The 27,947-nt window shown below is 46.0% G+C and overlaps 10 protein-coding genes across 10 annotated transcripts; 6 read left to right on the top strand and 4 right to left on the bottom strand.

Moving 5' to 3' along the window:
- Positions 1 to 987: 987 nt before the first annotated feature.
- On the top strand, positions 988 to 2,132 carry GL218_03596 (Mitochondrial carnitine carrier; the record flags this gene model as incomplete). The annotated part of the gene is made up of 2 exons (XM_033580166.1): positions 988 to 1,360; positions 1,462 to 2,132. 2 exons carry the CDS (start codon positions 988 to 990, stop codon positions 2,130 to 2,132), a joined length of 1,044 nt encoding a protein of 347 aa, XP_033436130.1.
- Positions 2,133 to 3,422: 1,290 nt separating this feature from the next.
- On the bottom strand, positions 3,423 to 4,988 carry GL218_03595 (uncharacterized protein; the record flags this gene model as incomplete). Its single annotated transcript, XM_033580165.1, has 1 exon — positions 3,423 to 4,988. The coding sequence occupies one exon, from the start codon at positions 4,986 to 4,988 to the stop codon at positions 3,423 to 3,425; it is 1,566 nt and encodes a 521-aa protein (XP_033436131.1).
- Positions 4,989 to 6,839: 1,851 nt separating this feature from the next.
- Positions 6,840 to 8,094, top strand: GL218_03594 (GPI-anchor transamidase; the record flags this gene model as incomplete). The annotated part of the gene is made up of 2 exons (XM_033580164.1): positions 6,840 to 7,378; positions 7,437 to 8,094. 2 exons carry the CDS (start codon positions 6,840 to 6,842, stop codon positions 8,092 to 8,094), a joined length of 1,197 nt encoding a protein of 398 aa, XP_033436132.1.
- Positions 8,095 to 8,612: 518 nt separating this feature from the next.
- Positions 8,613 to 11,018, top strand: GL218_03593 (uncharacterized protein; the record flags this gene model as incomplete). Its single annotated transcript, XM_033580163.1, has 5 exons — positions 8,613 to 9,413; positions 9,468 to 9,716; positions 9,773 to 9,956; positions 10,010 to 10,765; positions 10,834 to 11,018. The coding sequence occupies 5 exons, from the start codon at positions 8,613 to 8,615 to the stop codon at positions 11,016 to 11,018; spliced, it is 2,175 nt and encodes a 724-aa protein (XP_033436133.1).
- A 1,160-nt stretch (positions 11,019 to 12,178) lies between these two features.
- GL218_03592 (uncharacterized protein) lies at positions 12,179 to 12,808 on the top strand (the record flags this gene model as incomplete). Its single annotated transcript, XM_033580162.1, has 3 exons — positions 12,179 to 12,407; positions 12,480 to 12,626; positions 12,690 to 12,808. The coding sequence occupies 3 exons, from the start codon at positions 12,179 to 12,181 to the stop codon at positions 12,806 to 12,808; spliced, it is 495 nt and encodes a 164-aa protein (XP_033436134.1).
- Positions 12,809 to 13,601: 793 nt separating this feature from the next.
- Positions 13,602 to 14,771, bottom strand: GL218_03591 (uncharacterized protein; the record flags this gene model as incomplete). The annotated part of the gene is made up of 1 exon (XM_033580161.1): positions 13,602 to 14,771. One exon carries the CDS (start codon positions 14,769 to 14,771, stop codon positions 13,602 to 13,604), a length of 1,170 nt encoding a protein of 389 aa, XP_033436135.1.
- An 842-nt stretch (positions 14,772 to 15,613) lies between these two features.
- Positions 15,614 to 16,796, bottom strand: GL218_03590 (uncharacterized protein; the record flags this gene model as incomplete). The annotated part of the gene is made up of 5 exons (XM_033580160.1): positions 15,614 to 15,844; positions 15,927 to 16,276; positions 16,342 to 16,429; positions 16,540 to 16,654; positions 16,726 to 16,796. The coding sequence occupies 5 exons, from the start codon at positions 16,794 to 16,796 to the stop codon at positions 15,614 to 15,616; spliced, it is 855 nt and encodes a 284-aa protein (XP_033436136.1).
- A 3,132-nt stretch (positions 16,797 to 19,928) lies between these two features.
- GL218_03589 (Tyrosinase) lies at positions 19,929 to 22,440 on the top strand (the record flags this gene model as incomplete). The annotated part of the gene is made up of 7 exons (XM_033580159.1): positions 19,929 to 20,151; positions 20,199 to 20,329; positions 20,378 to 20,740; positions 20,795 to 21,219; positions 21,276 to 21,731; positions 21,778 to 21,905; positions 22,013 to 22,440. 7 exons carry the CDS (start codon positions 19,929 to 19,931, stop codon positions 22,438 to 22,440), a joined length of 2,154 nt encoding a protein of 717 aa, XP_033436965.1.
- An 852-nt stretch (positions 22,441 to 23,292) lies between these two features.
- Positions 23,293 to 24,527, top strand: GL218_03588 (putative methyltransferase-like protein; the record flags this gene model as incomplete). Its single annotated transcript, XM_033580158.1, has 4 exons — positions 23,293 to 23,459; positions 23,533 to 23,739; positions 23,826 to 24,036; positions 24,195 to 24,527. The coding sequence occupies 4 exons, from the start codon at positions 23,293 to 23,295 to the stop codon at positions 24,525 to 24,527; spliced, it is 918 nt and encodes a 305-aa protein (XP_033436964.1).
- A 266-nt stretch (positions 24,528 to 24,793) lies between these two features.
- Positions 24,794 to 27,144, bottom strand: GL218_03587 (uncharacterized protein; the record flags this gene model as incomplete). The annotated part of the gene is made up of 2 exons (XM_033580157.1): positions 24,794 to 26,770; positions 26,818 to 27,144. 2 exons carry the CDS (start codon positions 27,142 to 27,144, stop codon positions 24,794 to 24,796), a joined length of 2,304 nt encoding a protein of 767 aa, XP_033436963.1.
- Positions 27,145 to 27,947: the final 803 nt, after the last annotated feature.

The raw sequence follows: 27,947 nt of genomic DNA, 5'->3' as shown, positions 1-27,947 counted from the left end.
TGGTCCTTGTTCTGGGTTTGGTAACACATAGATATGTAAAGGTTTTATGCTGTGACCGGTAAATGCGTGCTATAAGTGACGGGTGTTTGTCTGTTGTACATAGAAGAGGTATGCATCGTAGAAATATGTTGGGGTGTGTACATGTACATGTACGTGAGAATTGCCCTAGGTCTTGGAGTCTGGGCTTTTGGCGGGGTATTTCTTTTGACTTATCTAGTAGGTACCTGATAGTTACGTAAAGGTCCATTAAGCCGACTTGGCCGAGGCATGGTATATTCTTTATTCGGCTTATGGGTTTTTATTTTTCAAGTAACTATTATACAATGTTGATATGCTGTGGCTGTTTATTATACTTGTATGATTGTGTATTTAAGGTACTGTTGATATGTAGGTATTATACATTTAACGACGAGACGTTTATCTGATCTGATCTATGTCGATCTAATACTTACGATGTACTTGATACTTCAGGGCTTAAGGCTTAAGGTTAGCGAAAGCGGGTACTCAAGCTATCTTGGGTAAGTACCAGTACCCGGTACTTTGGAACCCTTTTTTTTTATTTTACATATTTTTGTTCTCTGCCGAGGCACGAGTATCTCTGACGTTGGCTCGGCTTTCTATTGCCGACTCTACCTACTTGCTTCCTCTTTTTTTCTCGATAAAGCTAATTCCCTCGTGTGACTGTTTGCTTCTTCTTTCTTTCCATTTTTGGTTGTTGCTGTATCCATCTATATTCGGACTTCCGCCGCTGCGTTGAGCGTGTAACTTGGGCGCAAAGACGTCGTCATTTTCTTTTTTTTTTTGGATCTGAGCGGCAGGTAGCTAGCTAACTTGTAATTCTACCGAGTGCGCGAATTTGCGCAGACGAGACAATTTACCCTCCCCGGCTTGGGTATTCGATAGGTACCCGGATAGTCTTCAAGATAGATAAGCTGGATAGATTTGGTAGACGGGATAATAAGCCGAGATAAATCAAGCGCTGCTACCATGTCGTCGAACGAGAAACACACCGGCATCAACGAGAAGCTGCACTCGTCGCTGCCGGCCCAAGTCGCCGATCACCTGCCGCATATCCCCGAGACCAAAGCCGAGCTCAAGACGGAGCTGAAAGCCGAGGCGCAAGCTGCCGCGTCTAGCTTCTCGTCGCAGCTGCGGTCCTTTGCTGCTGGCGGTTTCGGCGGTGTATGCGCCGTCGTTGTTGGCCATCCGTTCGATCTGGTCAAGGTGCGCTTGCAGACTGCGGATAAGGGAGTGTATTCTTCGGCTATTGATGTCGTGAGGAAGAGCATTGCTCGGGATGGGTTGAAAAGGGGGTTGTATGCCGGTGTGAGTGCGCCGTTGGTCGGTGTTACGCCTATGTGTATGTTCCTCCTCCCTTTCTTCCCCCTCTCCCCTCCGTTACTCGCAATCATAAATAATTAGAAATGCGCAAAAAAAAAAACTAACCCAACCAAATCCTAGTCGCCGTCTCCTTTTGGGGCTACGACCTCGGCAAGCAAATCGTAACATCCTTCTCCCCCCCTTCCCCCACCGGCGCCTTATCCATCGGCCAGATCAGCGCGGCGGGCTTCTTCTCCGCGATCCCTATGACCGCCATCACCGCGCCCTTCGAGCGCGTCAAGGTCATCCTGCAAGTCCAGGGCCAGCGCCTGAAGCCCGGCGAAGAGCCCAAGTATAAAGGCGGCCTGGACGTCGTGCGCCAGCTCTACCGCGAAGGCGGCGTGCGCTCCGTCTTCCGCGGCAGCGCGGCTACGCTTGCCCGCGACGGCCCCGGGTCTGCCGCCTACTTTGCTGCCTACGAGTATATCAAGCGCCGCCTGACGCCGCGCGATCCGGTAACAGGAAAACCCAGCGGCGACTTAAGTCTAATGGCTATTACGGCGGCGGGAGGCGCGGCGGGTGTGGCTATGTGGATTCCTGTGTTCCCCGTTGATACTGTCAAGAGTCGACTGCAGACCGCTGAAGGCAACGTGACTATCGGTGGTGTTGTTCGGGAGCTGTACGGCAGGGGTGGAGTGAAGGCCTTCTTCCCAGGTTTCGGGCCGGCGCTCGCGAGGGCGGTGCCTGCTAACGCGGCCACGTTTTTGGGCGTCGAGCTGGCGCATCAAGCTATGAGGAAGGCGTTTGGTTGAGAGGGAGGGTGACTTAGCCTCATGATGCAACTACTATTCGACTTCGTTGTGGAAGGTGAGTGAAGAGGATAAGATGTCCATCTCACAATGCAGTCTAATTCACGAAGGTGAGCTAGGAGGAGGAGCCATTGAACCATTGGGACGAGAAGAGAATCTTCTGTCATAGCTCTTGGCAACAACAGAAGCATAGACGAGACGGTTTAGATCGGATCTTGTCCTAGAGAAAGGAAAGTTATCCACGTACGAGCATTGGGAGTATGGAACTGAACTGCATATCCAAGGCGTTTGTTTATAAGAGGCGGATCGTCGTCAATGGATTTAGTATTGTCTAGATCATGTTACCCTAGACATGTCGCCCCTATGGCTAGAAATGAGATTTCTAAATTTCAAACCAATGTTTATACCTAGGTAGTTCTGCACATGCGTAAATATTGCAAAGGGGTCCCGGCTTACTTACTTACACCTTATATAAGTCTCAGCCGTACTTGTTTTGTGTTGCCGGTTACCCGCGTGGCATGTTAAACGCCAACCCCGCTCTATTGTATGTATGTCTATTGTATCTCGTCTAGAGTACATAGCCTGCTTACTTCTGTACGCCTTCGAGGTGATTGATGTATGGATTACTCGTTGTCTTGGGTATGCTGTGTGATGAGTCCGGGAGGCGCATGCAGGTCGAAAACCTCCCGGGATCTTAGGCTAGGCACTGCGCACTCGTATCACTTGGACATACGATTATTACCGGTTGCTGTCCCGGTCTTCTGAATTATCGGGACTAAGTTTTGAAGTTTGAAGAAATTTATAGTCTTATACCCTCTTAACAACTCATTTTCCAATCATCCCCCATTCAACAATATTCCAGGTTGGCATTCATTCATTCATTTATTCATTAACGACTAATGGCTAGTAAATACCCAATCTAGCCTATGGACCACCACTACGATTCAAACTTGGTCCATCCCATCCCCTTATTATTCCCTAGGTCATGCCAAAATCGATTTGTCAAGAGGTATCTTTTTTAAAAACAGCAAAATCGGAGCAAGAGAAATAGAGAGGTTCGCTAGGTACAAGGGGGGATTGGGATTAGAGATTACCTTCTATTCCGCATCTCTTCTGCCTCAGAACCTTGAATATAAGAAATTCCCAGAATATGCTAATGCTAATGTCAACAACCGCATTAGTGTAAACTCCCCTCAATGATGAAAGAGGTATATAGCAAAGCACGTTAATTTGAGTGGAGTAGGTTAGATATCTTGTGATTTGGTCGCTTTGGCTGCTGTTTTGATGGAATTTTTACTGCTCGTTGACGGTCCACCTTCGTTTCGTTGAGGTGATATCCCGAATTGTTTCGGCCTCTCCCGGAGGTCGAGGCGCACCCCATAGGCCGCCGCTGCTAGCTCCGGCCCAGAGGCGCGGTGCAAGATCTTCATCGAATTGGTCATACCCTTCACCATGCGATGATTCGGATTCCGTTTTTGAGACGGTTTTCTTTATTGAAGTTGGAGGTCCGACGTCATCGGGTTGGGAGTTATCCTCTTGTATACTCGTGGGAACATCCTCATTTTTCTTTGTCACTTCGGCCTGGTGGTCAATATTCGGTACGGGTGGCGTCTCCGCTTGTTTCTCTGATAAAGCATCACCCTGGTTTGATGGTTCCCATAACCCCACTGAACCTATGCGGTCTTGTCGGGTAGAAGAGACGCTGGAGATGTTACTACCAACGGTTATGCTTCCGGCGCCCGTTGTATTAGGTAAATGTTGTCGAACTGCTATCGCTGGTACAGGCGACCCCCTTCGCATGCTACCGAGCGAGGCATTTACTGAGTTACTACGACTCAGAGGTGCCTGGCTTCCATATAACGAGGTACTAAGGCTGACTTCTTTTAGTGCAGAAGGAAACCCATTAGTATTTCGACCACGCCCGTTCTGGCTTGCGGCTGAAAGAGAACGACTGATACCAGGTGGAGTAATTGATGAAAGATGTTCTGTGTTGGCGAACAATCTCAATTCGAATATATCGGATAATGAGGCCTGCTTGGCTAATAGAGGCTCTTCGAGTGAAGAAGCAGGCTCTCCATAAATACGAGTACCAATATCGTCGTCAAGATCTGGCTTCCGTTGCGCCACCGTGATAGATGACATTCCAACATCGATAAGGACTGGCTGCTGCGTGATGGCACCTATAAGAGCATTGCAACCGGCGCCATGCGAAACAAGAATCACGACATTTTCTACTTCAACGTCTTCACCATCTTCAGTAGATAGACTGTCGGTATCGCTCTCCTTTTGCGAAAATTTAGGGGGTTTCGGGCTCGAAGTTTTGGTCACTATTTCTGCGGGATTTTTCGTTGTGCTGTACCATTCGACTAATCGCTTCAGGCCCTTCCTGAATCTCTGATGCATTTCCGCCCACTCTTCAGGCAGAGAACCTCCATTTCCCCAGCCAATGTTGTCTCTACTAGAGTCCCAGTGGTAGTCGACGTCGACACAAGCATCGCGAGCATGCGCCACATAACCCCTTGGTATGGGTTCGGAAGTTGAAAGAGCATAAGAAGGAATCGGGCTAATATATCCCGGGTTCAACGTAGGGTCAGACGAAGATACCTTGTGTGCTATTCTCGGGTCGACGTGTCCGGTCGAGTCACTTCTGTGTCTCGGCAAACTGTTTTTCAAAGTAGACAGGTTATCGAGACCGGAAGTGGTATCGGATTCGGGGGTGATAGAAGAAGCTAAGTGGCTCCCACGACTAGAAGCATTCCATAATTGTGATGAAGAACTTGGAGTATGGCGAGTGTGGAAGTGGGAGTATTCGTTATAATTCTCGGGGCGCAACAACTCGGCTTTTGCTGTTGCCAACATAAGACTTGACCCAGGCGGTGGCGTAATGTGCTCAAAATAGTCAGGGGATAGCCATTCTCCGAGGAAAGCATCAAGTCGTAAAACAGACCTCTCTGCTCGGTTAGCCTTCGATGGGTCGTGGGACGAGTTCGCAGGTGGTGGGGTGGCCGTATGGGGCCGTACCGGGGGTGAACTCAAGGGAGACACATGTGAACTTCGTGGAGAGGGAGATCTTTCTGTAGAAGTAGGTAAAGATGGATTAGAGGCGAGGCCAGCAGCTATAGCAATGGATGTTTGGACACATCGAAGAAAAGGCGAGCTATGTATTACAATCTTGTAGCGGCGCTTCTTGGGTTTGGTAGTGGTGTTGTCGGTATTATGGTTGGCAGCTATAGCCTCGTCTTCTGTTTCCCTCTCTTGTAAAATAGATGCGATTCTTGCCCCTACAGTCTTAGATTGTAACCATCCTCCGTATGTTAGGGGTGGGTCATAGGGGGTTGGTGAGGATAGGTGCCATTGCTTCTCGGCGGCGTCGAGGCGATTCCCATGCCTAGGGGTTAGATTTCTACAGGTTAGCTTCAAGTTGACAGTTGAGAGTTGGGAGCTTGTAGGTGGACAATATTATGGGACAATATCTTGTAAAACACAAACCTAATTATGAATATGTAAGCTGGAGGGTGGCCCATCGCAGCTGTCGGTTAGGCTCGGCTGGGCTTGGTTTGTCAGGTAGAGAGAATGTTTTTATTTTTCTCTATTTCGCAATGTTGACCGGATATATATATAAGTTCTCGATCTGTTTCTTTTTAATAGAGACCTATATTTAGCCTCAATAATATTCTCGAGTAAGTAGTTGTTAAAACGTAGTAGCCAGATGAATTCCCTAGCTATCGGTCGTATATGTGTAAATTTATATTGAATTATGCGCAGGTCTATGTCATAGGTGTGTGGCCTAAGGTGACAGCGGGTCTCGGTCACAGTGTCGTAGACGAATCGTGAAGTTTGCAATTAAACATTTTCACTGCAGCGTAATGGTTTAAAGTTGTAATCCGTATATGTAATTCATAAACAAACCGGGTAGACGATATGTGAAGAATGCGGAGTGCAGATAACCTTGGCGAGGATCGTCGTGAGGGAAAAATAACGATAGAACTTTTTAAGATTCAAATTTAAGGTAAGTATTTGCGGTGCATTTTACGGTGGCCCATTTGCGGCGTGAGCGCATCTCTAATAATACCTAATACTCCAAAATATACATATGCACATACCTTAGGTTAGGTACCTAAAGTATATAATACCGCCGTTGATGCAAGGGCGGAGATGGCGCATGACGTAAAATCATACAAATACGTATAATTTGTAAATGATTATAAGCGATTATCATGCAGTCCCGTGTATGGATTTCGTATTGTGTACATGATACGGATTGGGAGCTGCCGGTATCAGGTAAAGCTAGGTAGTGGTCAGTCGCATTCAAGAGGCATGTGGTGGAAACCGCTTAGGGCCATTGGGTCCATTAGGTGGCATTTAGTCCCTGCAGCTACTAGGTAGCCCGGCCCGATGACGCTACAATGCTTGAATACCTCAGGTGCTAATACAGAATATACACATTTACAAAGTACATATATCGGAGATAAGGCTCGCCGACCATAGATTTAGATATCACGGTAGAGGTTAGGTAGAGAAAGACCCCTGGTTTTATGTAATTGACCCCTTTGCTGCGATGACAAATCAGTTTTCAATTTCAATGTTCCATCCTTCAAAGACATCAATGCTATAATCCAAAAGAACATCACTATTCTATCATTATCCGTCGACGACGAGGTATTGTACGAGAACTTCGCGCAACCTTCGCGCAACTATCAGGTATCCATCATGAAGTTATCCAACGTGTTAAATCTCCCCGCGCTTCTAGCAGCGTCGCTGTTTGCTCCCCCGATTGTGTCGGCAGAGCATACAAGCAACTGGGCTGTTCTAGTTGGCACCTCGAGGTTTTGGTTCAACTATCGCCATCTCGCCAATGTCTTATCTATGTACCGAACCGTAAAGCGTCTAGGAATCCCCGACTCGCAGATTATCCTTATGCTTCCCGACGATATGGCCTGTAACCCACGCAACGCCTTCCCCGGGACCGTGTATAGTAACGCAGACCGCGCCGTCGATCTATATGGGGACAATATCGAAGTCGATTATCGAGGATACGAGGTTACCGTCGAGAATTTCATCCGCTTATTAACAGATCGTGTTGGGGATGAGATGCCTAGGAGTAAGCGACTGCTGACTGATGACCGGAGCAACATCTTTGTGTATATGACTGGACACGGAGGAAATGAATTCCTAAAATTCCAGGATGCCGAAGAGATTGGCGCTTTCGACTTAGCAGATGCGTTTGAACAGATGTGGGAAAAGAGACGGTATGAAGTTCCGAGCCTTATTCCAACGAGGCATCTAGACTAACATAATATTGGATAGGTACCACGAGATTCTATTCATGATCGATACGTGCCAAGCGAATACCATGTACAGCAAGCTATACTCTCCTAATATTATCGCTACCGGATCTTCCGAACTCGATCAGTCCTCGTATTCCCACCATGCCGATAACGACGTCGGAGTCGCTGTTATCGACCGATATACATATTATAACCTCGAGTTTCTAGAATCCGAAGTCAAGGACTTGAGCAGTAAAAAGACGATCGGCGATCTCTTTGATAGTTACAACTACGAGAAGATTCACTCCAATGCAGGCGTACGGTACGACCTATTCCAAGGCGGACCGGAAGCTGCGCGGAGTCGGTTATTAACCGATTTCTTTGGAAACATTCAGAACGTCGAAGTGGATGGAGCTAGAAATATCACAGTCGATGACGAGATGTTAGCTCTTAGCAAAACCATTGCAAAACTAAGAGTCCTCGCGGACGAGGAGGAAGAAACAGAGGCTAAGAAGGCAAGCAAAAGCAATGCTACAGGATCGAGCAAATCCAAGTCTCGACAGCCGAAGAAAGTACAAACAGCCAAGCCGCTGACAGACGATAATTGGTACGGCAAGAAGCTTGTCGGCGCAACAGCGTTAGCCAGTTGCGCTGCTCTATGGGTTCTAGGGTCATATCTAGAGACTCCGAAGAATTAGCTGTAGTTTGAAATTTGCATGCGATTATTAATAAATAAGATAAAATAAGTTCATAAATATCTGAATAAGCGGACGACACGAAAATAGGCGTCTAATGATTTGATGGCTATAAAATCTATTAGCTGTAGTTATGTTATGTTTTAACGTAACACGATTCACCAAAAGACGCGACACGACGCGACCTCTATCATGAAAAGAATATTATAACAATTTAATTCTATCTTGCAATAGATTGTGTATTTGCACGAGTCTACTGGGTTGATTAGTAGGAATTATGTAAATACCTAAGGTATGTATAGCTAAGTAGTCTCATGTATATTAAACTTTGTTTTAATCAATATTACACATAACCAAGTTTTTTTCTTTCTTATTCTATATCGCAAGGTCATTCTACATCAACTTCTCACAACAATCGGCAATTTAGGAGTATCACCATATTTCTTCACAAATCAATCAATAATCGGGATGACTAAATTAAAATGACCGGAAAATATAACTAAGGTCTAGATCTCTCCGAGATGGCCTCCGAAAACCAGTCTCAAAATATTCTTCCCCTGGAGTCATTCAGTCTTACAGCCTCTCCCGCAAGTACGCATAACATCGTATGGTCCCCTGATGCCGAATTGGCCATCGGGTGCGATGATTGTGTCTTCCTTTTCGTTCCGGAATACTCCATTCCTAGAGGTACCAACGGCGTGAGTAACGGAGTAGTTCGACAGTACAATGAGACGGCTCTTAGGTTTCCCACTGTCGAGCATAGAAGCCCGGAGTTAAATCGACCCATATTCAATCTTGTAAGACAGAAATTTCCCGACTTTGAGTACACTCCTGGCGGTGGTGGTTCGGGTACCGTAGCAAGTCAAGGCAGTTCCATGAACCACCTCGTCGCGTTGGAATGGTCGCCATGTGGTTTGGGCCGGATGAATCGTTCCGTCCTTGCCGTACTTACCGGCACCGGCGCCATCACCATCTATTGTGAAGGTGCATCAGATAATATGAATGCATTCAAACTCCGTGGCCGCAATGCTAGAACCTTGAGACCATGGGTTGCCGCTTGGGGCGTAGGGGCAGGCTTGCTTCTACCACTTGCCAAAGGGCATGAAGTAGAGTACACCAAAGAGTATATCACTTCCTTCGCCTGGGCAAGAGATATAGAGAGCCATGGAGCATTGTTGGCATACGCGAATGATGATGACGAAGTCGTCATCATCTCAGTCCAGGCCAAACACGACTCTAGTGCGCCCCCGGGAGATTGTGGGCGATGGAGAGTCGAAGAAGTCGCAAGGTTCGTAGCCGAAGGGCCTCACCCAAAAACTAACGTACGTGTCCGACCTGTTTCCTAGAAATCCATCTCGGACTAACGCTTCTCACAGCCTATCGATCCAGACTATTCACCCTCTGGCTCATCATTTTCACTCAGCTGGGGGCCGTGGCTGAAAAGGGGCAATACAAAAACAAGCATACTATCATATGTAGCCAAAAACTACGTTGGATTCAGGCAGGTTACTATTCGCTCGCCCCATGAGAATATGAAGTCGCCAAATGTGGAAGTCGGTAAAGTCGATTCTAACGGGGTTTGCCATTATCTATCCACCGACGCATTTGTGGTATGGGAAGATCTAGTAAGTTATTGATAAGCTATTGCTTTTCTAAGGGATTCATGTTTATTTGATATCAGATATGGACTATTGGAGAATCGAAAATCTGCCGCGGTATCATTGCTACGCCTTCACAAGCGAAAACTTTCCAAATACCATTTGACAGCAGCCAATCTAGTCGGATCACTAAACACACCACGGACGAGTGCAAGACTACATATCCAGACTCAGAAAGCGAGAGCCTATCACAGAACCCGATTACCGGTTAGTGCAGGTTTATCAGCGGCATTTTTAACACTCTAGCTTATATATCATAGGACTTATCATCCATCCCCCTTCTCTTTCTCAGACTACTGCGATGCCTTCGTACTCACTTGTCCGGCTCTCAGCTACTCACGAGAATGATGCCTGGTATCAGACCAACCTACCACTGCCTCCAAACCCCGAGGATGGAACTATTGGGCCGCGATGGGCTACTGAGATTAACCAGACTATTGAGCATCAGCTCCCGCGAGCTATGGCGTACAAGCCTATCGTCGAGCACGGCAATGCCGCGTCCGAAGACGATTCAGCTGATGAAGAAGAAATGGATGTCGATTCGGCAGATGGATCTGACTACGACCCTGAAGAGAACTTTGCCGATTTGGATACCGAGGATCAAGTCCATATCAACCGGGTTCGTATTTGGGGAATTACGGCCAGTCCGGGTGGAGGAGTCACCGCCGTTTTTACCAGCCAATATAGTACTGTCTGGCCTGGAAGAGATACGTACGCGGGAGTAAAGTGCCGTATCCTTTTCGGCCGATATGACCGCAGTATAGACCGAAACCAAGGAGCGGATACGGCTCTAGCTATGAAAAACCTGAGCACCGAAGCGAGGATGTGGGAATGGATGTATGGCGGAGGTCCCTCGGTGACGGGAGCCGTCGGTTTAATGGCACAGCATAGCGAAGAACAGGTTGCGCTGAAGGACCACTTCGCAATGATTGGCCGCAAGCAAGCCTGCTCCTTCTGTAACCTACCCCTGGAGCCGATGGGCAAGGTGTCGCGCTGTGGAAACAAGCACGTCTTTGGTAAGTATCATTATCTATGGAAACCTAGGCTATATACTCGTCTACGCAAAGTACTAACAGAACTATAGCCACATGCGCGACCACCGGACTGCCAATACTAGCACCCGGTATATCGCGAACCTGCGGCGTGTGCGGCTCCAAGTGCCTCAAGCGAGAGGATCTCGTCAGTATGGCTCCTCAGCTCAGAGAAATCATTATGGATGAGATATCTGCTGAGATGTGTGGTAGTTGTGGTGGGAAATTCATCAACTGATGTAACATACCTTCTACGACTGATGTATGCGTTGCTACGGTTCCATCAACACTATATTCACCCCTTTCTGCTGCACTGCGCCTCTACTACCCGCCACATGTAGCGAATCCAGTCGGTATATTCTGAAACTTAAGAGAAGTCATCGGATAGGCGTAGCTAACTCGTCGCATTAATCCCAATTATACTTAAAGCTTCATTGAAATCGTCAATGGACGTTGATTCCTTATAAATCTAAACATAGTAGTGTCCGAGGTAGCAACGGCGTGCTTTACTTCGTAGAAGATTCGTTATGTCGAAATAAAATCGCAGACTTGTAGCAGGAAAGTTAAACGTAAGGGATAAAAGCTCATATTATCACAACTCTCTACTAAATAAAGGCTTAATCTTACCAATACTACCTATTCTTGGCGGTGAGCGAAATTGAGATTTACAAGGGAATAAAGTATAATAGGTGGCGAATTTGTTGGAAGTCGACCTATTTCTCGTATCAAGCAAAGCTCCAAGGTGTTATGTGGTATCATAAATAAAGACGATCAATTTTGATTCGATCAACCGTACATAGCCACTTAATATGTGAATGCTTCGAGATGTAGGCTATTCTACGTGTCCAACTTAATGAAATTACCTAGATATTAGAGGCTTAGATAATCGTAACCCTTGCTGTTCCCCTGAATATACTATGCGTTTCTCGGTACTTGAAGATCACGATATAGGGCTGACGCCAGCCTCAAGGCCACGGATCAGCCGCAAATGGAGATGGCTCATCATACCCACCGTATAGTTCCGTAAGGGGAATACAGAGTGAGAATATCTATATCCGATACCCATGGAATACGAAGACGGGTCTGAGAAGTGCGCTCGTATTGCACCTATGTTGACCGCCGGCATTGACGATGATTTGGCGTTCGTGGCAATCGTATGGCTGTGCTGCAGCAGTTAATCTCTATTTGGGACTGTGTCAATAGGGGCTTGATGGCTACGTGGTTTGACGAGCCGCATATAAATGTCCGTTGTCTGCCACAGGTCGGTGATATTTACCTACTTGCATCAACACCAACAACATTCCATCATCACTATCTATCATCATCATCATCATTAGTTTCATATACTTCGACTACTTAAGTCTTAATAAAATAATTTTTATTTTCCCAAAAGCAAAAATGTACGCCGTTCTTACCACCGTTCTCGCCTTTGCTGGCGCTGCCGTCGCCGCCCCGGGTTTGGAGGAGCGCCAAGCAGACAAGTTTAGCCTTCGCGCCACGGAGAAGCTGGCGGGATGGGCTCTTAAGAACGCTCATGTCGCTGCCGGCCAGAACGTCATCCAGATCCAACGGCCTTCGGTTTACAGCTCGGACCCTTCCTACTTGAACGGAACCAACCTATACTTTGGTAACTAAAAGTCCCATCCTACAAGTTTGCTGGTTAAATTTTTTTTTTTTCAATCAGTCTAATGTTTCTTAGATCTTGGAACTACTCCCCCTTATGGTGTTCGCATCCCCGAAGTGCCAGCCGGTTCCGTCGGACAGGTCTACTCTGAGCCCGGAGAGAAGACCCCTGGTTTCGGCGTCTCACCCGCCCATCTCCTCACGTTCAACTCCTTCCCCACAGGTAAATACCCCTTCACCACTTAAGATATCACAATTGCATCTGGGAAAACTAATTCCATCCAAGGTTTCTGGGCATGCCCCGTGAACGACGTGTTCGAGCTTTTCTACGGTGCCGAGGCCGACCCGGCCAAGCTCCCGAGCAAGGACTGCCTCGCAATTGAGTTGTCGGTTGGTGCCATTTAGATGACGATAATTGGTGGTGGCCTCACAGATTTATTTATCTTGAGCTGTTATTGATTCACTGTAGATATGATGGTGGGAAATAGTTGGAATAATCTTGTTTGGGTTCTTTATAATCCACCATTTATATAGACGTTAGACATAGATATTTATAAGCCATTTGAGTTGACTTGAAATCAATGCAGTTTGTAAAAGCGTGAGAAATGTACCTAACCTAGGTATATACTGGCTCTCATTTATCTAAAGTCCCGGGTAGGTCCCCGAGTGGGTCCCGAATGTCCGAAAATCACACCGGTACTAGCTTAATTCACAGGTATACTATGGTGTAGTATTAGTTCCCGGCACTAGTGCGAAATATATTTACTATAGCCAATTAGAAAAGGAGCCGGCGGAATATGCATTGGAATATAACAAAATTTTACATTTAATTTTTACATCAACAAGTATCTGTGAAGGACGTAGCATAGCATCAGTGGTTTAGTGGTAAAATCCATCGTTGCCATCGATGGGCCCCGCGTTCGATTCGCGGCTGATGCAGCATTATCTTTTTGCTTTCTACCTGGAAGCCATATATCATACATTTTTTGAGACGACGAAGGATGGTGCCCCGTCACACATGTCAAAGCCGATGCTATCCATAGATAGGTATACATGGGCTTCATCGTAAGATGCCCCTAAAGTTCACACCGATTTTTATTCTACTAATTGTATAGATTAATAGTATCCCTATGAAGACATCATTGAATCTTAATTCATTTTGAAATAAATTTGGATATAATTCGGTTCTGACCGTGATCTATCGGGGCCCGGTCACATTAGAGAAGATCACCTCCGGGAATTCAGGCGAGGGGCCATCTAAGATGGGGGATTTCTTGCCCAGCAAGGTAAAGTCAAAGAAAGCCTTAACATAAGCATTCAAGACCCTAACCTGCTCGAGGCCGTCAATTGGACCCGCGTGAGGATCTGCACCGACCTCGAGTGTTTTCCAGAAAGTATCATCGAAGAAGTCATGGTGTGTCGTTCCGTTGATATTGATCTTCCGCTGCCAGCCTGTCTGCCATTGTGGGAATGTGATCCAAGAGTTATCACCTGATCCAACGTCCCCGTGGCCTTCACTACCCATCATGAACGCTGGCTTCCGCACGTCAGCAGCGCTGCTATTCGATGCTAGGCTCCCGATAACAGTGCCGTCCATATTCAGTCCAGAGACGATTTGATCATGACTTTGGAGTGATCCCAGAGCTGCTGCCCCGCCTAGCGAGTACCCGAAGGCACCAAGTTTGGTCGTACTGAGTGGCAGTTTTAACTTTCGCACCAACTCGGGGAGATGGCGGTCTAAGAACACGGTATTGTCCTCGAGGCGCATGTTGTAGATGTCTACGTAATCTATATCGAGATTATCAATATCGATCCCCGTAACGCCTGTTCCGTTCGGATATCGGATGAAGGGCTGCTCGAATGGGTGGTCTATGCCGATTATAGCATAACCGTACGACGCAAGCTCGGAGAGTAGAATCGTATTACCTTCGACCGGGGGACCGCCGCCTCCCGGACCAAATAGAATGGTTGGCAAGTGTAGCGATCCATCAGCTAAACTTTCTGGCTCTAAAAACGTCGCGTTTTCCTGCACTGTCGAAGTAATCGACGAAAGGGTCCCGTTTGAATAGTGCCAGTTCAGTTCAAAGAATGCTGCCGTCTCGGGGTTTAAATACGGCTTCGGAGGGCCTTCGGGCTTCTGGAGCGTGGGGTAGAAGACGGTCGCCAAGAACGCCGTGCTCACGTTATTCGGCGCCACGGGGTCGTGGTCGTTGTAGTGTTCGATGGTATATTTGCGAAAGCCAACCTGGTATGGGCCGCTTGGGGGCGGAATTGATACCGCTTCGGTAATGCCGGATATCGTCAACAATGCAGTAACGATAATCTTGGCACGGTTAACTGTCTGACGACTTACACCTTTTAACTCCATTATTATTCTTGAATTAGGTAGCTAAGAGGTACCTATGGCACTATCTTAAGAGCTGAGAGAAAACCAGGAAGAGGGGACGCATCATATATATCAGTTCGGATATGCTATCATATGACTCGTCGACGTGAGATTTGTGGCTTGAAGGATTCATAAATTAGATCTTGCGTGCTCTTTGATGTAACTCCAAAACCCATAAGACTGAGGCCGCTATGACTGTCAGCTCTCCAAGTAACGAGGCCCTTAATGCGTTGTTACCTATGTCAGCTATCGTAAGGATTATGTGGTGCCAGATGACTGCATATTGGTAACGATAATTACTGCCACTACATGTTAGTTCCGTAGTACAGCAGAAGGATTACTTCGTACTACCTACTGCTTTATAGTAGGGTTTAGCTAGAATGGAATTTTTGGATCCGTATCTATCGAATTGAGCATCAAGGCATGGGGATATAATATTATGTTTGTAAAATGATATTGAATTAGATGCATAGCTGAGCGATGCTTTACTGACTGATACGAGAATAACTGCTGCTCGATGAATTATTGAGAATAATGAAACCTATCTTATATTAAGGACACTATCGTATCTCACTAATTAAACGCATAACGCAAAGACAAACTGAGTAATATCTATCCATACCATTGAAGAATATGGAGACGGCGAGGGTGTTTGGCTTCAGATCATCATGGCTGTTGGAATCAACCAGTTCGCGATGATGTGAGCAAGCAGTGTAAACCTGCTATCCTCCTGCGCAAAAGGAAAAAGAAAGAAAAAAGCTCTAGCTATGTTGATACTACGGTACCTATCTGTGTACCTGGTAGTTCCCTCGTTCTAGGGGGCTTCAATGGTAGTGAACTAGACCCTTAGCAACGACATCTGATGCCTTTCGGTTCTGGGAAAACTTCTTTTGCTGGCAGCGGTAGCAAATAGCAGTGAATTCGCCGTCTTCACATTTGATCTCCGCGTAGTGTGAAGAGGCTTCCTCTGCGAAAGGGTTCTTGTTGCACTGGGTACAAACATCTGGTTTGAACGATCGTAATCCAGGGGATTTGTCAACGAGATCAGCGACATCCTGTAATGTTTATAGTTAGTTAGCATTATTCTTAACTAGGATAATAAGTAAAGAAGCGCGCTTCAGAAATATTCTTGCTTACCTTCTGGAATTCTGGGATTGTGGCCATGTTCGTCTGGAAGTGGGGGACATCCAAAACCCAGAGTTGACTGTCCTGAACGAAATTGAGGAATATGTTCTTTAGGGCGACTTGACCTTTTTCATACGCGAAGCCTATACCAGAGAGGACGCCAAATAGCTCCTGCACTGGTACCTGACCGTTGCATTTCATTCGCTGAATCGAGACAGCAATATGTCGAAGATAACCCTTCAACTTCTCCTGACAAGCCTTCATCAGATCAAGCATAGTCATTTGGCGTGCCATATCCCATATGATGATATCCGCATAGATAGCATTGTTAAAACCCTTGAATTCTTCGTGAAGATCTAGGGCTGAGAGTAATATTAGTGTCAGTGCCACATTGATACTATCAAATCTGTGTAAGGGTTTCTCATACTCTTCGTATAGATCCAGATGAGGATCTTGTAGGCTACATATGGATTTGTCGGGACGACCACCTCATTACTTCCGCGGGATCGAGCTTCCTGTAAATTAAAGGGAATGTTAGAAACTAGTGCATAATATTTTTGACATATATCAGAAGCACCTAAGGCTTCGCATATTTAAAGATGGAGCGTATTGTATGAAGACTTACCGCGAACTGTTGTTCAAACCACCCACATCGGGTGGCTACAATGTTCAAGTGAACATTCCAGCTGGATGTACCACACTTGACTACAGCATCTGAGTATTGACCAAGCTGCAGCATTCTAAGAAATTCGTGTTAGCAATAGGTGGGTAAATATTACACGCATTCCTACAGGGGCTTTCGTATGCTTACAACTGGTTCTCAAGAGTAGCCGCCGTTAGAGGGGCATGGGGAACAAAGACTATAGGCCACAGTTTGGACATGATGAAGTGTTGGGCGCGTAAAAGTAAAAGGGTCCTTGGATAAAGATAAAGGAGTGGCTTGCCAAAGGTTGTGACTTGATCTTGGAGAGATCGTCACAACTGTATGTGGCAATACCTTGTTGTTGTGGTTTGTGTTGATGTAAGATGGGAAGTTTGGTTGAGGGAGAGTGAGGTTGAATAAATAGAGGGAGGGAAAATGAATTGCTGCGTCTGTTCTTTCCTCACAAGTGAACAAACCTGCTTTTCATCCACCTCAAGAAGAAGCAGAACATGCAGGGTACTAGCACAAACTGAAGTTTCCCCTACACTGTACTTGAAGATTTGAGGCAGGAGGAGGTTGCTAGGGAAGGTTGAGAGGTTCTTGACCAATAAGGCGGATCCAAGCAGTAGAGGTCTGATAGAAGTACTCATGTATAACACCTAAGAGCTAATCAGGCGAGGGGTATTTACCTAGGTAGGTACCCCTACCTTCCTCGATCTACAGCAGTGAATCAGAGGCTACTAGTAGAATGTAGTTGTTGAGGAAGCAGCTAGAGGAATAATCGGGTCATGAGCGTTGCCTAACTCCAATAGCAAGAGTGTGAGGAGAATTTCGATCTGTAGAAGTTTTCCTCTTGGAGCTGGTAGGTGCTCTCGACTAGAAATCATCTACTTTGTGACTCGCCCTGTGACTAGAAGCTCACATCATACATGATGCTCCTTCTTAAATCAGAACAGGTGCAGTCAGGTACTAGTTAGAGGCTACTCCTATCTCTACAAAGTACAGTGTCCTTAGGTCCTTTGAGAAGCATGTGACGTCCACAGAGTATCTTGTAGTTTGACCATTTATTCCAATTTATGAAGCAGAGAACTCCTGGATAGACAGCCTTAGAACGTACACTGGACGTTAACAAATTCATTATTTTGAAGTGGAGATATTGACTGGGTTCGTTACCTGGGCCATCTAACATTTCATGAGCGTTGGACACTAGACGAGGAGAGCGAGAAAGTTTCATGGCAATAGACACTACAAATGACCAGGTATGTCCCATCGTCTTCCTTCGACGTTTGCCCTCAACGACAAGATCACTATTTATCGAGTAGGAGCAAATTATTGAACAGAATGTTTCGTAACTGTCCTTTAATAGTAGATGGCGTATCATTGTAAAATTCGAACAGGCACGAAATGTAAATTTAGTATCAAGTTTCGATCCAATAGCTCACTGCCAGAATACGGTAAGGCTTACTTGACATTCATGTAGGAGGCGGTGGTAGTTAGACAGTATAATGATAGAGATAAAATATCGTGACGGAGGCTTTAAAGGACTTGGACCTTAGACGACGGAAGGGTAACAAGGTACTTTAATTTGCTTTGAGCTGGACGGTGAGGAATTAACTTTTGAAAATTTTGAAAATAAACGGGGATTAGAACTTACTAGAAATCAGTCGTATAGAGCCCTAAAACAGCAGAATTAATATTCATTGAGTAAAATAGAGTGTGCATATGTTGTCTCTCATAATCGACATCTTGACTCTATCTCCATATTATTGTCGTCCTATTTGTTACAAAGATACAGTGCATATATAATACCACGAAAGGGTGTAGGTTAAGTACCTACTCTAATTGGATGATATTTTTCACATCGTTTATGGATATCGATGGTTTCATAAGTGTCCAGTTGCTTATGAATTAACAGAGTCATCTCGTTATTCACAAATGAAAATCAGGACAGTTATGGATATGGACTGGTAAACTTGAAAATAAGTAAACCTTACAAAGGATGTGGTTAGTTTAAGTGAAAGAGCATATATGATACGGTGAGGGTATTGGCCCCTTATTCCTTTCGGTTCGATACTTAACATCCTAGGTAAAATATTATGTACCTAGGTAAGTAGTGAGAGAGATTTTCATATCACGTATAGGCATTTCATAATTAGTATTCTTCTACTTCGTACAGAGTTTGACAGTTGAGGTAGTTGGGACTGCTACTATGACCAAGTAGAATGCTATTATAAGTACCCAAAGTAGTTTAATCTCATGTACGATTTCAAGAAGCAGGCCGATAGGGGCTAAGAACAAGTCAGGTTAAGGCTTAGGTACTAAGTGTAATAGAAAAATGATGGTGTTGTAGCACAAAGATCTGCTTGATCTATCTGTTGAAGATTAGAAGCTACCCGACCCTCTTTGTCTGTATTGTCTCAGGTGATCCCGGGGTAGGCTTCCTATCACAATTGCTATTTAATGTAAATAGATACCTACCTAGGTACGATAATTTCCAAGCCAAAGTATGTGTATCTCTTATATAACAATTAATGATTTTCTTAGCACTTATTCATAAGGTATCTGGTGATTAACTTGAAAATTGAAATACTTCTCCTATTCTCTTGCCTCAATTCAGAACTCAATCATAATACATTGAACTATTGCTCATCTTCTAAAGTAAGGAATCCTGATACACAGTACAGAGCTTTGCATTCCAAGTGAATACTTCAGTTTTTTACTCTCTTTCTCTTCTTTCTCCTTCTTGACTGACGGCCACAACTAGTACACCAGGTGTATACCTATGTACCATCGTAGAGGGATATCTACTCTGCAGTCATCCAATACATATGTGCCGTAACATAGTATGAATACGCAAATATACAACATCATTTTCTCAAAAGAATCAACTATTGATTTGAAGGGTACCGGTGTAGATTCATCCACATCTCAAAGCGTATTGTGTAACCCCAAAGATGGTGTAACTATTCCAGCCTGCTTGGCCATTGGCTCCGCCTTAACGCAATTGGAAGAATACATGTCATTTCGTTTAGGCACTCATTTACACCGACTGATAGAATAACCACTAGGAAAGATAGCCTATTTGCGCCACGATGACAACACCTGCAGTGGTACTACTTCTTGCTGACGGGCGCTCTTATCACAGTCAATGTGATCAGCAGACAAGAAAAATACTGTTCAACGACGTCATAAAACACAATAGTTCTTACCTTGAAAGCTCGTTCAGATGGGATTTCTCCCAGAGGTCTTTCCCATACCCGAGACTTTACAACATATAAGGACTCTAGAATCTCCATTGTCTATCAATCTGAACATCAATTTCGTTTCGATTGCGTCAAGTCAGCCAATCCTACAACCCCAGCCTTAACGCAATGGCTGCAACTACGAATTACTATCCAATCGTTGGCATCCAGGAGGGATTGTCCCCTGGGAAAGATGATCCGCTCAGGAAAGTACCGCTCCGTATGGAGATAGATGACTGGTTTATATCTACAGAACTGCTCCATATCAACCAGCGTGCACTATTCTTTCCTGCGCTATGGATGTTTTCCCAGATGAGCCCGCATGAGAAATTATCCTGGTTTCAAATTGCCGGTGAGTCTATATCTGACAATTATAATGTATTTCAAACTAAGTATTAGGAATCCATGGGAAGCCATTTGTTTCTTGGGACGAGCCCGGAGAAAACCCAGCAGTTGACGGAAAGGGATATTGTACTCATAATAGTATTCTATTTTGCACCTGGCACCGGCCTTACGTGCTTCTCTTCGAAGTAGGTAATCTTATCCGCGTATTTGTACGTCTACTGATCTATTCGTAGCAAATCATCTATGAACTTATGAAAGAAGTGGTCAACAAGTACCCGGAAGCAGATAGACCTGACCTTCTAGAAGCAGCGAGAACTTGGCGCCTACCATACTGGGACTGGGCGCTCAAGAAGCCCATTGACGGCGATCCAAACAAGCGGGACTATACTGTACCGTTGGCTGTACTGGATGAAGAAGTTGATATCAGACAGCCTACAATTCAAGGTCACGGTCTTTATCGGAATGCACTATATCAGTTCACAATGCCAGGGCGTATTACTATGGGCGATCCAAGCCTTAACGATGAAGACCAGGACTTGAGGATCACAGCAAGTAAAATTTTAGATCCCGAGACGGGAATTACGTACACTTTCCCCGTAAGCACGTCGAAATTCTTTTTAGTGATATAGGGGCTAAGCCATATCATCTAGTTTGACCAATGCGAGGCTACGAGCCGACACCCCAAAGGAACGGGCGTGAACCAGGCTTGGGTTACTGGAAAGCAGGATAATCAAGCCATTGCCGACGCCATGAGGGACTATAAATGGGATCCCGAAACGAAGACGGAAAACTCAAAGATGGGGAATATGACAGCGGGTCTTCGGGCGGCTTACTATCGTGTTCTCACTATTGAGACGTTTGAGGATTTCGCAACTAAACGAGCTCCTAACCACGGCGCAGATGACCCGGTGACAAAGGACTATGCTTTTGACTCTTGTGAGGGAATTCATGACAACATGCATGATTGGTGTGGCGGCGATTGGACAGAGCCAGACAATCAAAACATCCGCTTGATGGGCCACATGGCTCACGTCCCAGTTGCTGCATTTGATCCAATATTTTGGCTTCACCATTGGTAAGTGATGGATTCGTATTGTCTTGCAGTCTGACTCTGAGTTTAATTTTGTCTAGTAACGTGGATAGAACAACGGCGATCTGGCAAACGCTGCATGAAGACCCCTGGTTTGACGGCTCCGACCCGCGTGATGAAGACCTTGGGACATATGCTATCGAGTTTAAGCACCGGGACAAGCCCACTGATCCACTTCGGCCTTTCCATACGGGTGATGGAGAATATTGGACTTCCTCTGACGTTAGAGAGGTGACGGCACTAGGCTATACTTACCCGGGTTTAGAGAAGTGGTTGTATACTACTAATGGAGTCTACGATAAGCAGAAACACCTCGACGTTCTCACCAAAACGCTTAACGAGAATTATAACAGTGACTGGTCAGCTTTGCAGAAAGCAAGGCTCACAGCTGGCCCGGGTCAGCCTAACCTCCCCAAGCTAGCGAGGCTGCGTACCCTCAGCGACAAACCGGTTGACTTGAAGACTTACGATTACGTTGTCAATGTTGTTTATGAGAAGTATTGTAATCCTCCACCATATATAAGAATGAACTAATATCATTAGGTTCGCTCTCAATGGCAACAAATTTACAATTCACATATTTGTTGGTAAAGTACCCGATGAGGTCCCTTATAAGACTCGAACCACCCAGGTTGGCCAAGTAGTAAACTTTTCGACCGAGCCAGGAAGTCGTGAGTACCTACCCTTCAATAGTCAGGGCGATAACCCCATTTACTATGAAGTCACGAAAGAGATTTTACATTAAGAATAACTGCTGACTCAAGTTTTCACCTGCCAGTTGGTAACTCGGATGAGGGATGTGGGAATTGCCGGAACCAGCAAGCGGACCACACTGAGTCTACGGGACGTGTTGTGTTAACCAACGCTCTCATCACGCGATGGAAGAACCAAATCGCGCACGAAGACAACGACGGCAACCAATCCGTGTTAAAGAGCATGAACCCCGAAGATGTCGTCTCGTTCCTCAAGCCCAACCTTCACTGGCGTGCGACATCAATGGGCGCGTTAGTAAATCTACCGTCTTTGAAGGTCTCGCTGGCTGTTGGTGAAGCCGAGCACTTTGCCGACCGCTCCAAGATGTCCAAGTATCACAACTATAGGGCTGCGTACGAAGTTACGAGTGGTCGTCCTGGTGGTGCAGGGCCGGAAGATCGGTTGTACCCGCCAAAATATCAGTATACGATTCCGTCGGGGTATAAGGACTAGGAAGAAGGAGAGTCTGGGCTTTAAGCTTAGGATCATCATCCTCATTGAAGATATGTCACTCATTACACGTGGGATTAAAATTATGCTATAACACCAATCGAGAATAGAAAGGAGCTGGAAGTACAAAGCTTATAATTGCGTTCTATGTGTCTTCAAGCTGCCCTTCCAAATTCCATTTAACACTCTTTTGGACAGAACTTGCCAGATTTCTGTAATTCCATAAATATTACCAACACCACCAAACATATATTCTATAATAAAGACTAGAGACTTGATAACCCGAACCTCGCGAACGCGAGGATTTATTAAGTGTCATGATTATACGTAGTATGATTTGACGATTCACCCCTTTTCGAGTCGTACATATACTACGACACGACTTGTTCAAATAACTACCCCATTTTAAAACGAGAAAACATCCCTTCTTCTTTTAGTAGATCGGAGGGAACGTTAAGTACTACATTCTAGCTCCGAAAGAGTTTATATGAACCAAGAACTTCCAAGACCGTTTGAAGCTCAAGCTTTAGGCTATTATAGCAAAACTCACCACCACAACACGAGGGTATCAACGGTCTTTACCCAATCAATGTAAGCGACCCCGCACACCCTGGCTTGATCGTAATATAACGGACAACTACTACTCATTGATATTGCATCATGTATTAGGTAGTCTTTATTTAGATTTCATAGTCATACTTGCGGAAGAGCTTTAAGTGGGTTGAATTTAGAGCTTCTCACCATAGGAAGATTCGACGAATATCGCAAATTGTTCCGTAGGACTAAGAGGCTAGAAGTTAGCAGATATTCGGGATACCCGTATATATATATATAATACAGGAGGAAAGGGAAGACATGGCCGCCGCTGTCGCGACAACATACGTGCCTCTCACGTTCCAAGGGCATACAGAGGAACGCACACAGACGACGCAAATACCAAGCCGTCGCGATGTATTAACCAACATCAACTATTACAAAGACCCAGGCGACGGTTCGTTACCAATGCCTATCGTGATCGCCGAGTAAGTGCCTGCCGTACTTTACACATCCCATCCAACCCCATCCACCGCGCAGACTTCTGACCAGCTTCCAAAGCAACACGGTAAAAAACGAGCGTCCGCACACCCCCCAGCAGACCACCGTCCACGACGTGACAGGCTCAGAGGACAAGTACACCCTCGACAGCCACGGATTCCAATTCCTCCGACACGAGAGCGCGACCAAGTCCCTGCACGACTTCCAAGACGAAGAGCACGTCAAGGGCGCATACTACCCGGAGTCGACGCAGCTGCTGAAAGAAGTGTAAGTCCTCTACCAACCGTCCATAAACTTAGAAAAAAATCAAAAAAATCTAATATATATACTAACATGTGTGTGTGTGTGATAAGAACCGGCGCATCCCGCATCTTCCTCTTCGACCACAAGACGCGCTGCGGGCCGTCCAACTGGCACAAGCTAGGCAAGGGGAATCGGTCTTCGCGCGGGCCCTTGCTCAGAGCACATGTAGACCAGTCGTACGCCGGCGCGGAATTAGTCCTACGGCGCTGGTTTCCGGACGAGGCGGACGAGCTGCTGAAACGGCGATATCAGATTATCAACGTATGCCCCGTCCCCCCTTTTTTTCTCTCCATCCATACATCCTATCCCCCCCTCTCTCTGCTTTACCTCCACACCCCCGTTCCTCCCTCAAGTATAAAACAAACTTAAAAGAGAAAAAAAAAAGAAAAAGAATTCTTAACTCACCCCCCAAAAAACAGATATGGCGTCCCATCCGCCCCGTCCTCAAAGACCCCCTAGGCGTAGCCGACGGCACCTCGATCCCAGACGCCGACCTAGTCGCCGCATCGATAATCTACCCCGCAGACCGGGACGAGACCTGGACGATCCTGCCGCGCGTCACGCACCGCTGGTACTACAAGCACGCGCAGCGGCCCGACGAGGTGCTCCTCATAAAGTGTTTCGACTCGGAGGCGGAGGCGGGGACGGTGCCCGCGCGGCGCGCGCCGCACAGCGCGTTCGAGGACCCCGAGTACAAGGACGGGGAGGCGCGGGAGAGCATCGAGGCTAGGGCCTTGGTGTTTTATGATTGATTAGTGGGGTGGTGATTTAGGTAGTTTGATTATACGTAAAGCTGGTATCTGGGGTAGCTATTACATCGAGATACTTATATTAATTTCTATAGAACAAGAAACAGCATGTATGTACCTACCTATGTATTCGAGCAACCTTTTTCTCAAGAAATACCCTTGAAAAGGGGAACATCAATTTGGTATCATATTCCTAACAGTAGCCCTGTAAACCAAGCAAAAGTCTCATGTGACAACATATACCTTGTCTCATATCCCTTCTCAGGTATTTACTCTCCATTCCATGGCTTCGACGGGCTAGGTAAGGGACTCGTCTGCACGCGCGGCCTGCTCCGGAACACAGCTTCGTAATCCTCCTGGCCATTATCGAGGAGCTCCTCCACAATTGACGTGTCGTTAAAATTCTCTTCCTCAAGCTTTGGGAACTGGTCACCCTTCCTCTGTATCATCTTGCTCTTCCTCTCCGATCGTCTCCTCTCCAGTTGGGCCTTCTGTCGCGCAGCTTCGAAGCCAACCATAGATCGTCTAGTACGGGCTACTAGATCCTCGTATTCATCTTTCTCCGGCAGATGATTTGTATTATTATCACTGCTGCTCTGCGTGTGCGTAGATTTTGTAGGGGACGGCTGAGATATTTCATCCTCCTTTTCAAACGATTGGGTTCGTGTCATAGATAAGCGGGTTCTCTCAGCTAGAGAAAGGGTGTGGCGTTGTTTCTTCATCGGGGATGGAGATGTATTTGACATAGACCGCAATATTTCATCGGCCATGGCCTGGGTTGGAGAAACCGAGACCGGTGGTGGAGACAACGATTCTACCATCTTATCGGTAGGAGATGGCTCGGGAGATACCTCAGGGGAAGCAACACTATACGATGTGATAATTTGAGGTATAGTATCCAACTTCCTTAATTCTTGCCTCTTGGGCGTACTAGTCGTCGGGACTTGAAGGTGCGAAGATGATATCTGTTCTAATGGCTCAGGCTCAAAGCTGGGTGAAAGATCTGGGAAGAATTTCTTGTTTCGGCTGAATGGTACGTCAATTGAGGACGCCTTTGGCACATGTGTCCGTCCTTGAACTTCAGTACTAGCCTTAGGAGGAACAAGACGATAGCGACGCCCGCCGGTGGGTTGTATAGGCTTTTCAATTGGTCGTACTTCTTCTGCCTCATCTTCCCATTCGCTAATATCAGAGATCGCATCAATTATTTCCTCTGGCTTTGTAGCGTATGAAGCAACATCGATTACCGAGCTTCTATTCGAACCTCCTAGTAGACTAGAAAAATCCGGAATCTTGGGTTTTCCAATAGAACCAAGTTCAGCTTTCATCTTACTGACTATTGTGCGGTATTGTGCAGGTGCTGCGTTGAAGGGTAACTTGTCTTTCGCGCGCACCTGGTTGGTGCTCAGCTTCTGATGAGCCGTGAAGCGCAAACCAATATTCTTTGGCTTGGTCGTTCTCTTCGCTTCCACCGTTGGCGGTGGCGGCATATTTCCAAACATTTTCTTCCTGAAATCATCCCATTTCTCCAACCTTTCTTTCTGCATCTGGACCCTATTGTCTAATTGCTCCAAGAGGCCGGTATTCTGGTCTTCGAGGTCAGACACTTTCCCTCGTTCAACACCAACCCAGACGTCATCGAAACGGCTACCAAGGAGCCCTCCTTTTCGTGGGTTCGTGTCGTTGAATAGGAGACTATCAAGCCATTGATCATTTCCAGTCCAATTGGTCTTAATAATTCTATTAACTTCCGTTCTTGTCCTTTCAGATGTCTCAGCTACGCTTCGTTCGGATTCTGCCTTGGCCTTTTCCTTTCGCCGGGCAATGCCTTGTTCCTTTGACGCTAATAGGTCCTCAAAGTCGCGATACTTTACTCGTTCCGTATTCTTCTTAGCCAAGATGGTACTCAAGGACGCTTTGTGAGCGAGTAAGAGTCCATTTAGCTCGGTACGGTCTCCCGAGTAGCCCCAGTTCTCGAGCGCGAGCTTCTCCGATATACTAGGACGATATTCTGGACCCGAATTGAGCGCACGTTCGGCAACCAGCTTCTTTAGGACAGCCGAGGAAAAGACGGCCAGAACTTCTTCAAGTCGCTCGCCCTTGCATTCATCCAACATAGTCTTTCGTAGGACGGCATCTCGACCTAGGACGCCATTCTTCTTAGCCTGTTCAAGGCCGCGGAGGAGAGCGGCTCGGAGGTTGATAGACTGGACCTGGTCGAGAGGTGGGAAAAACGGACGCAGTTTCTAGAGAATTAGAATACTTCGCACGTGTTGGGATATGGTAGACATACATTTTGAGTCTCATTGTAATCCCATAGCATAAATAACTGGTATAGAGCCCATTCGACTGATTGAATCCGCTTCTTCTGTCCGCCAACGGCGTCTTTGGTTGAAAAGGTCGCGAGGGTTATATCTGGCCAATCGGGCTCAAGGTCGAGGTCTAGCAAGCGGAGGTTCGTAAGGAACAGGGCAAGGTTGGAAGTAGAGCTGGGTATCTGAGTCGTAGTGACAGTAGTAGCAGGCTGAGGGGCGGTCAAGGACGCTTTAACGGGAACGCGCAGCGATCGCGAGCGTGCCACTGATGGGTTAGTTGATGGGTTGGCGTATTGAACCGACATGGCGGCATTGTTGATGGTGTCTTATATGAAAGGGCTGTTCTACGAGGCCATCCGTATAGGTATGATTTATTAGTAGAGCTATGTAGCTCCCTAAGTGGAATATCTGGTTGAAATAGTTATGGATTAGTGGAGTTGGGAATTGTTTAATGTTGATTTCTGGACTTGATGCGCTCAAGTCCTACTATTAAGCTTATCGATAAGAATTAGTGCTACCAAATATTCTTTTTTTAGGCCATGGGTCCCGTGGTAACATCCGAATAACCAATGGCCATGCACTATTAAGGAACGACTAACAACTAACAACTTTCTTATACACTTACAACACAATGTTCATACTTCGTACATGTAGCGAATAAGGGACGACTTTAATACATTTCATTATATGAAAATAATATGAAAAAATTCATTTACGTATACCCCGAACCCGATACCTTATATATTTACTCAGACCTTAATTTGAATTATCAATTCATATTGTACGGAATAAAACAAGTACCAATACCTAACCCGTATACCCTTAAGCCTAATTCCCGAGAAAGTAATAACTAAGATCTACGAACTGCCCAACATTCCAACCTCAAAGCAAGTCTTTCCTCCATCCTTTTAGCGTAGCGTATATTGGCTCTCCATCGATGGCATATCTTAAGTACCTTAGGTAGTTAGGGAATGTTATACTGTAGGTATAATAACCTAGACAGCGTATCGCATTGTGACTCTTCCCCCTTTTCCTTTCCACCCCAATCCTCTCGTCCGTCCCCTTGATCATTGGTATGATATTCATCCCAAGGTAGGTATGCTCCCGT

Source organism: Daldinia childiae, assembly GCF_008694065.1.
Source record: "Daldinia childiae strain JS-1345 chromosome Unknown Scaffold3, whole genome shotgun sequence".
Taxonomy (NCBI): Eukaryota; Fungi; Ascomycota; class Sordariomycetes; order Xylariales; family Hypoxylaceae; genus Daldinia; species Daldinia childiae.
Note: the sequence above shows the minus strand (reverse complement) of the source record. Positions and strands in the feature narration are given on the sequence as shown.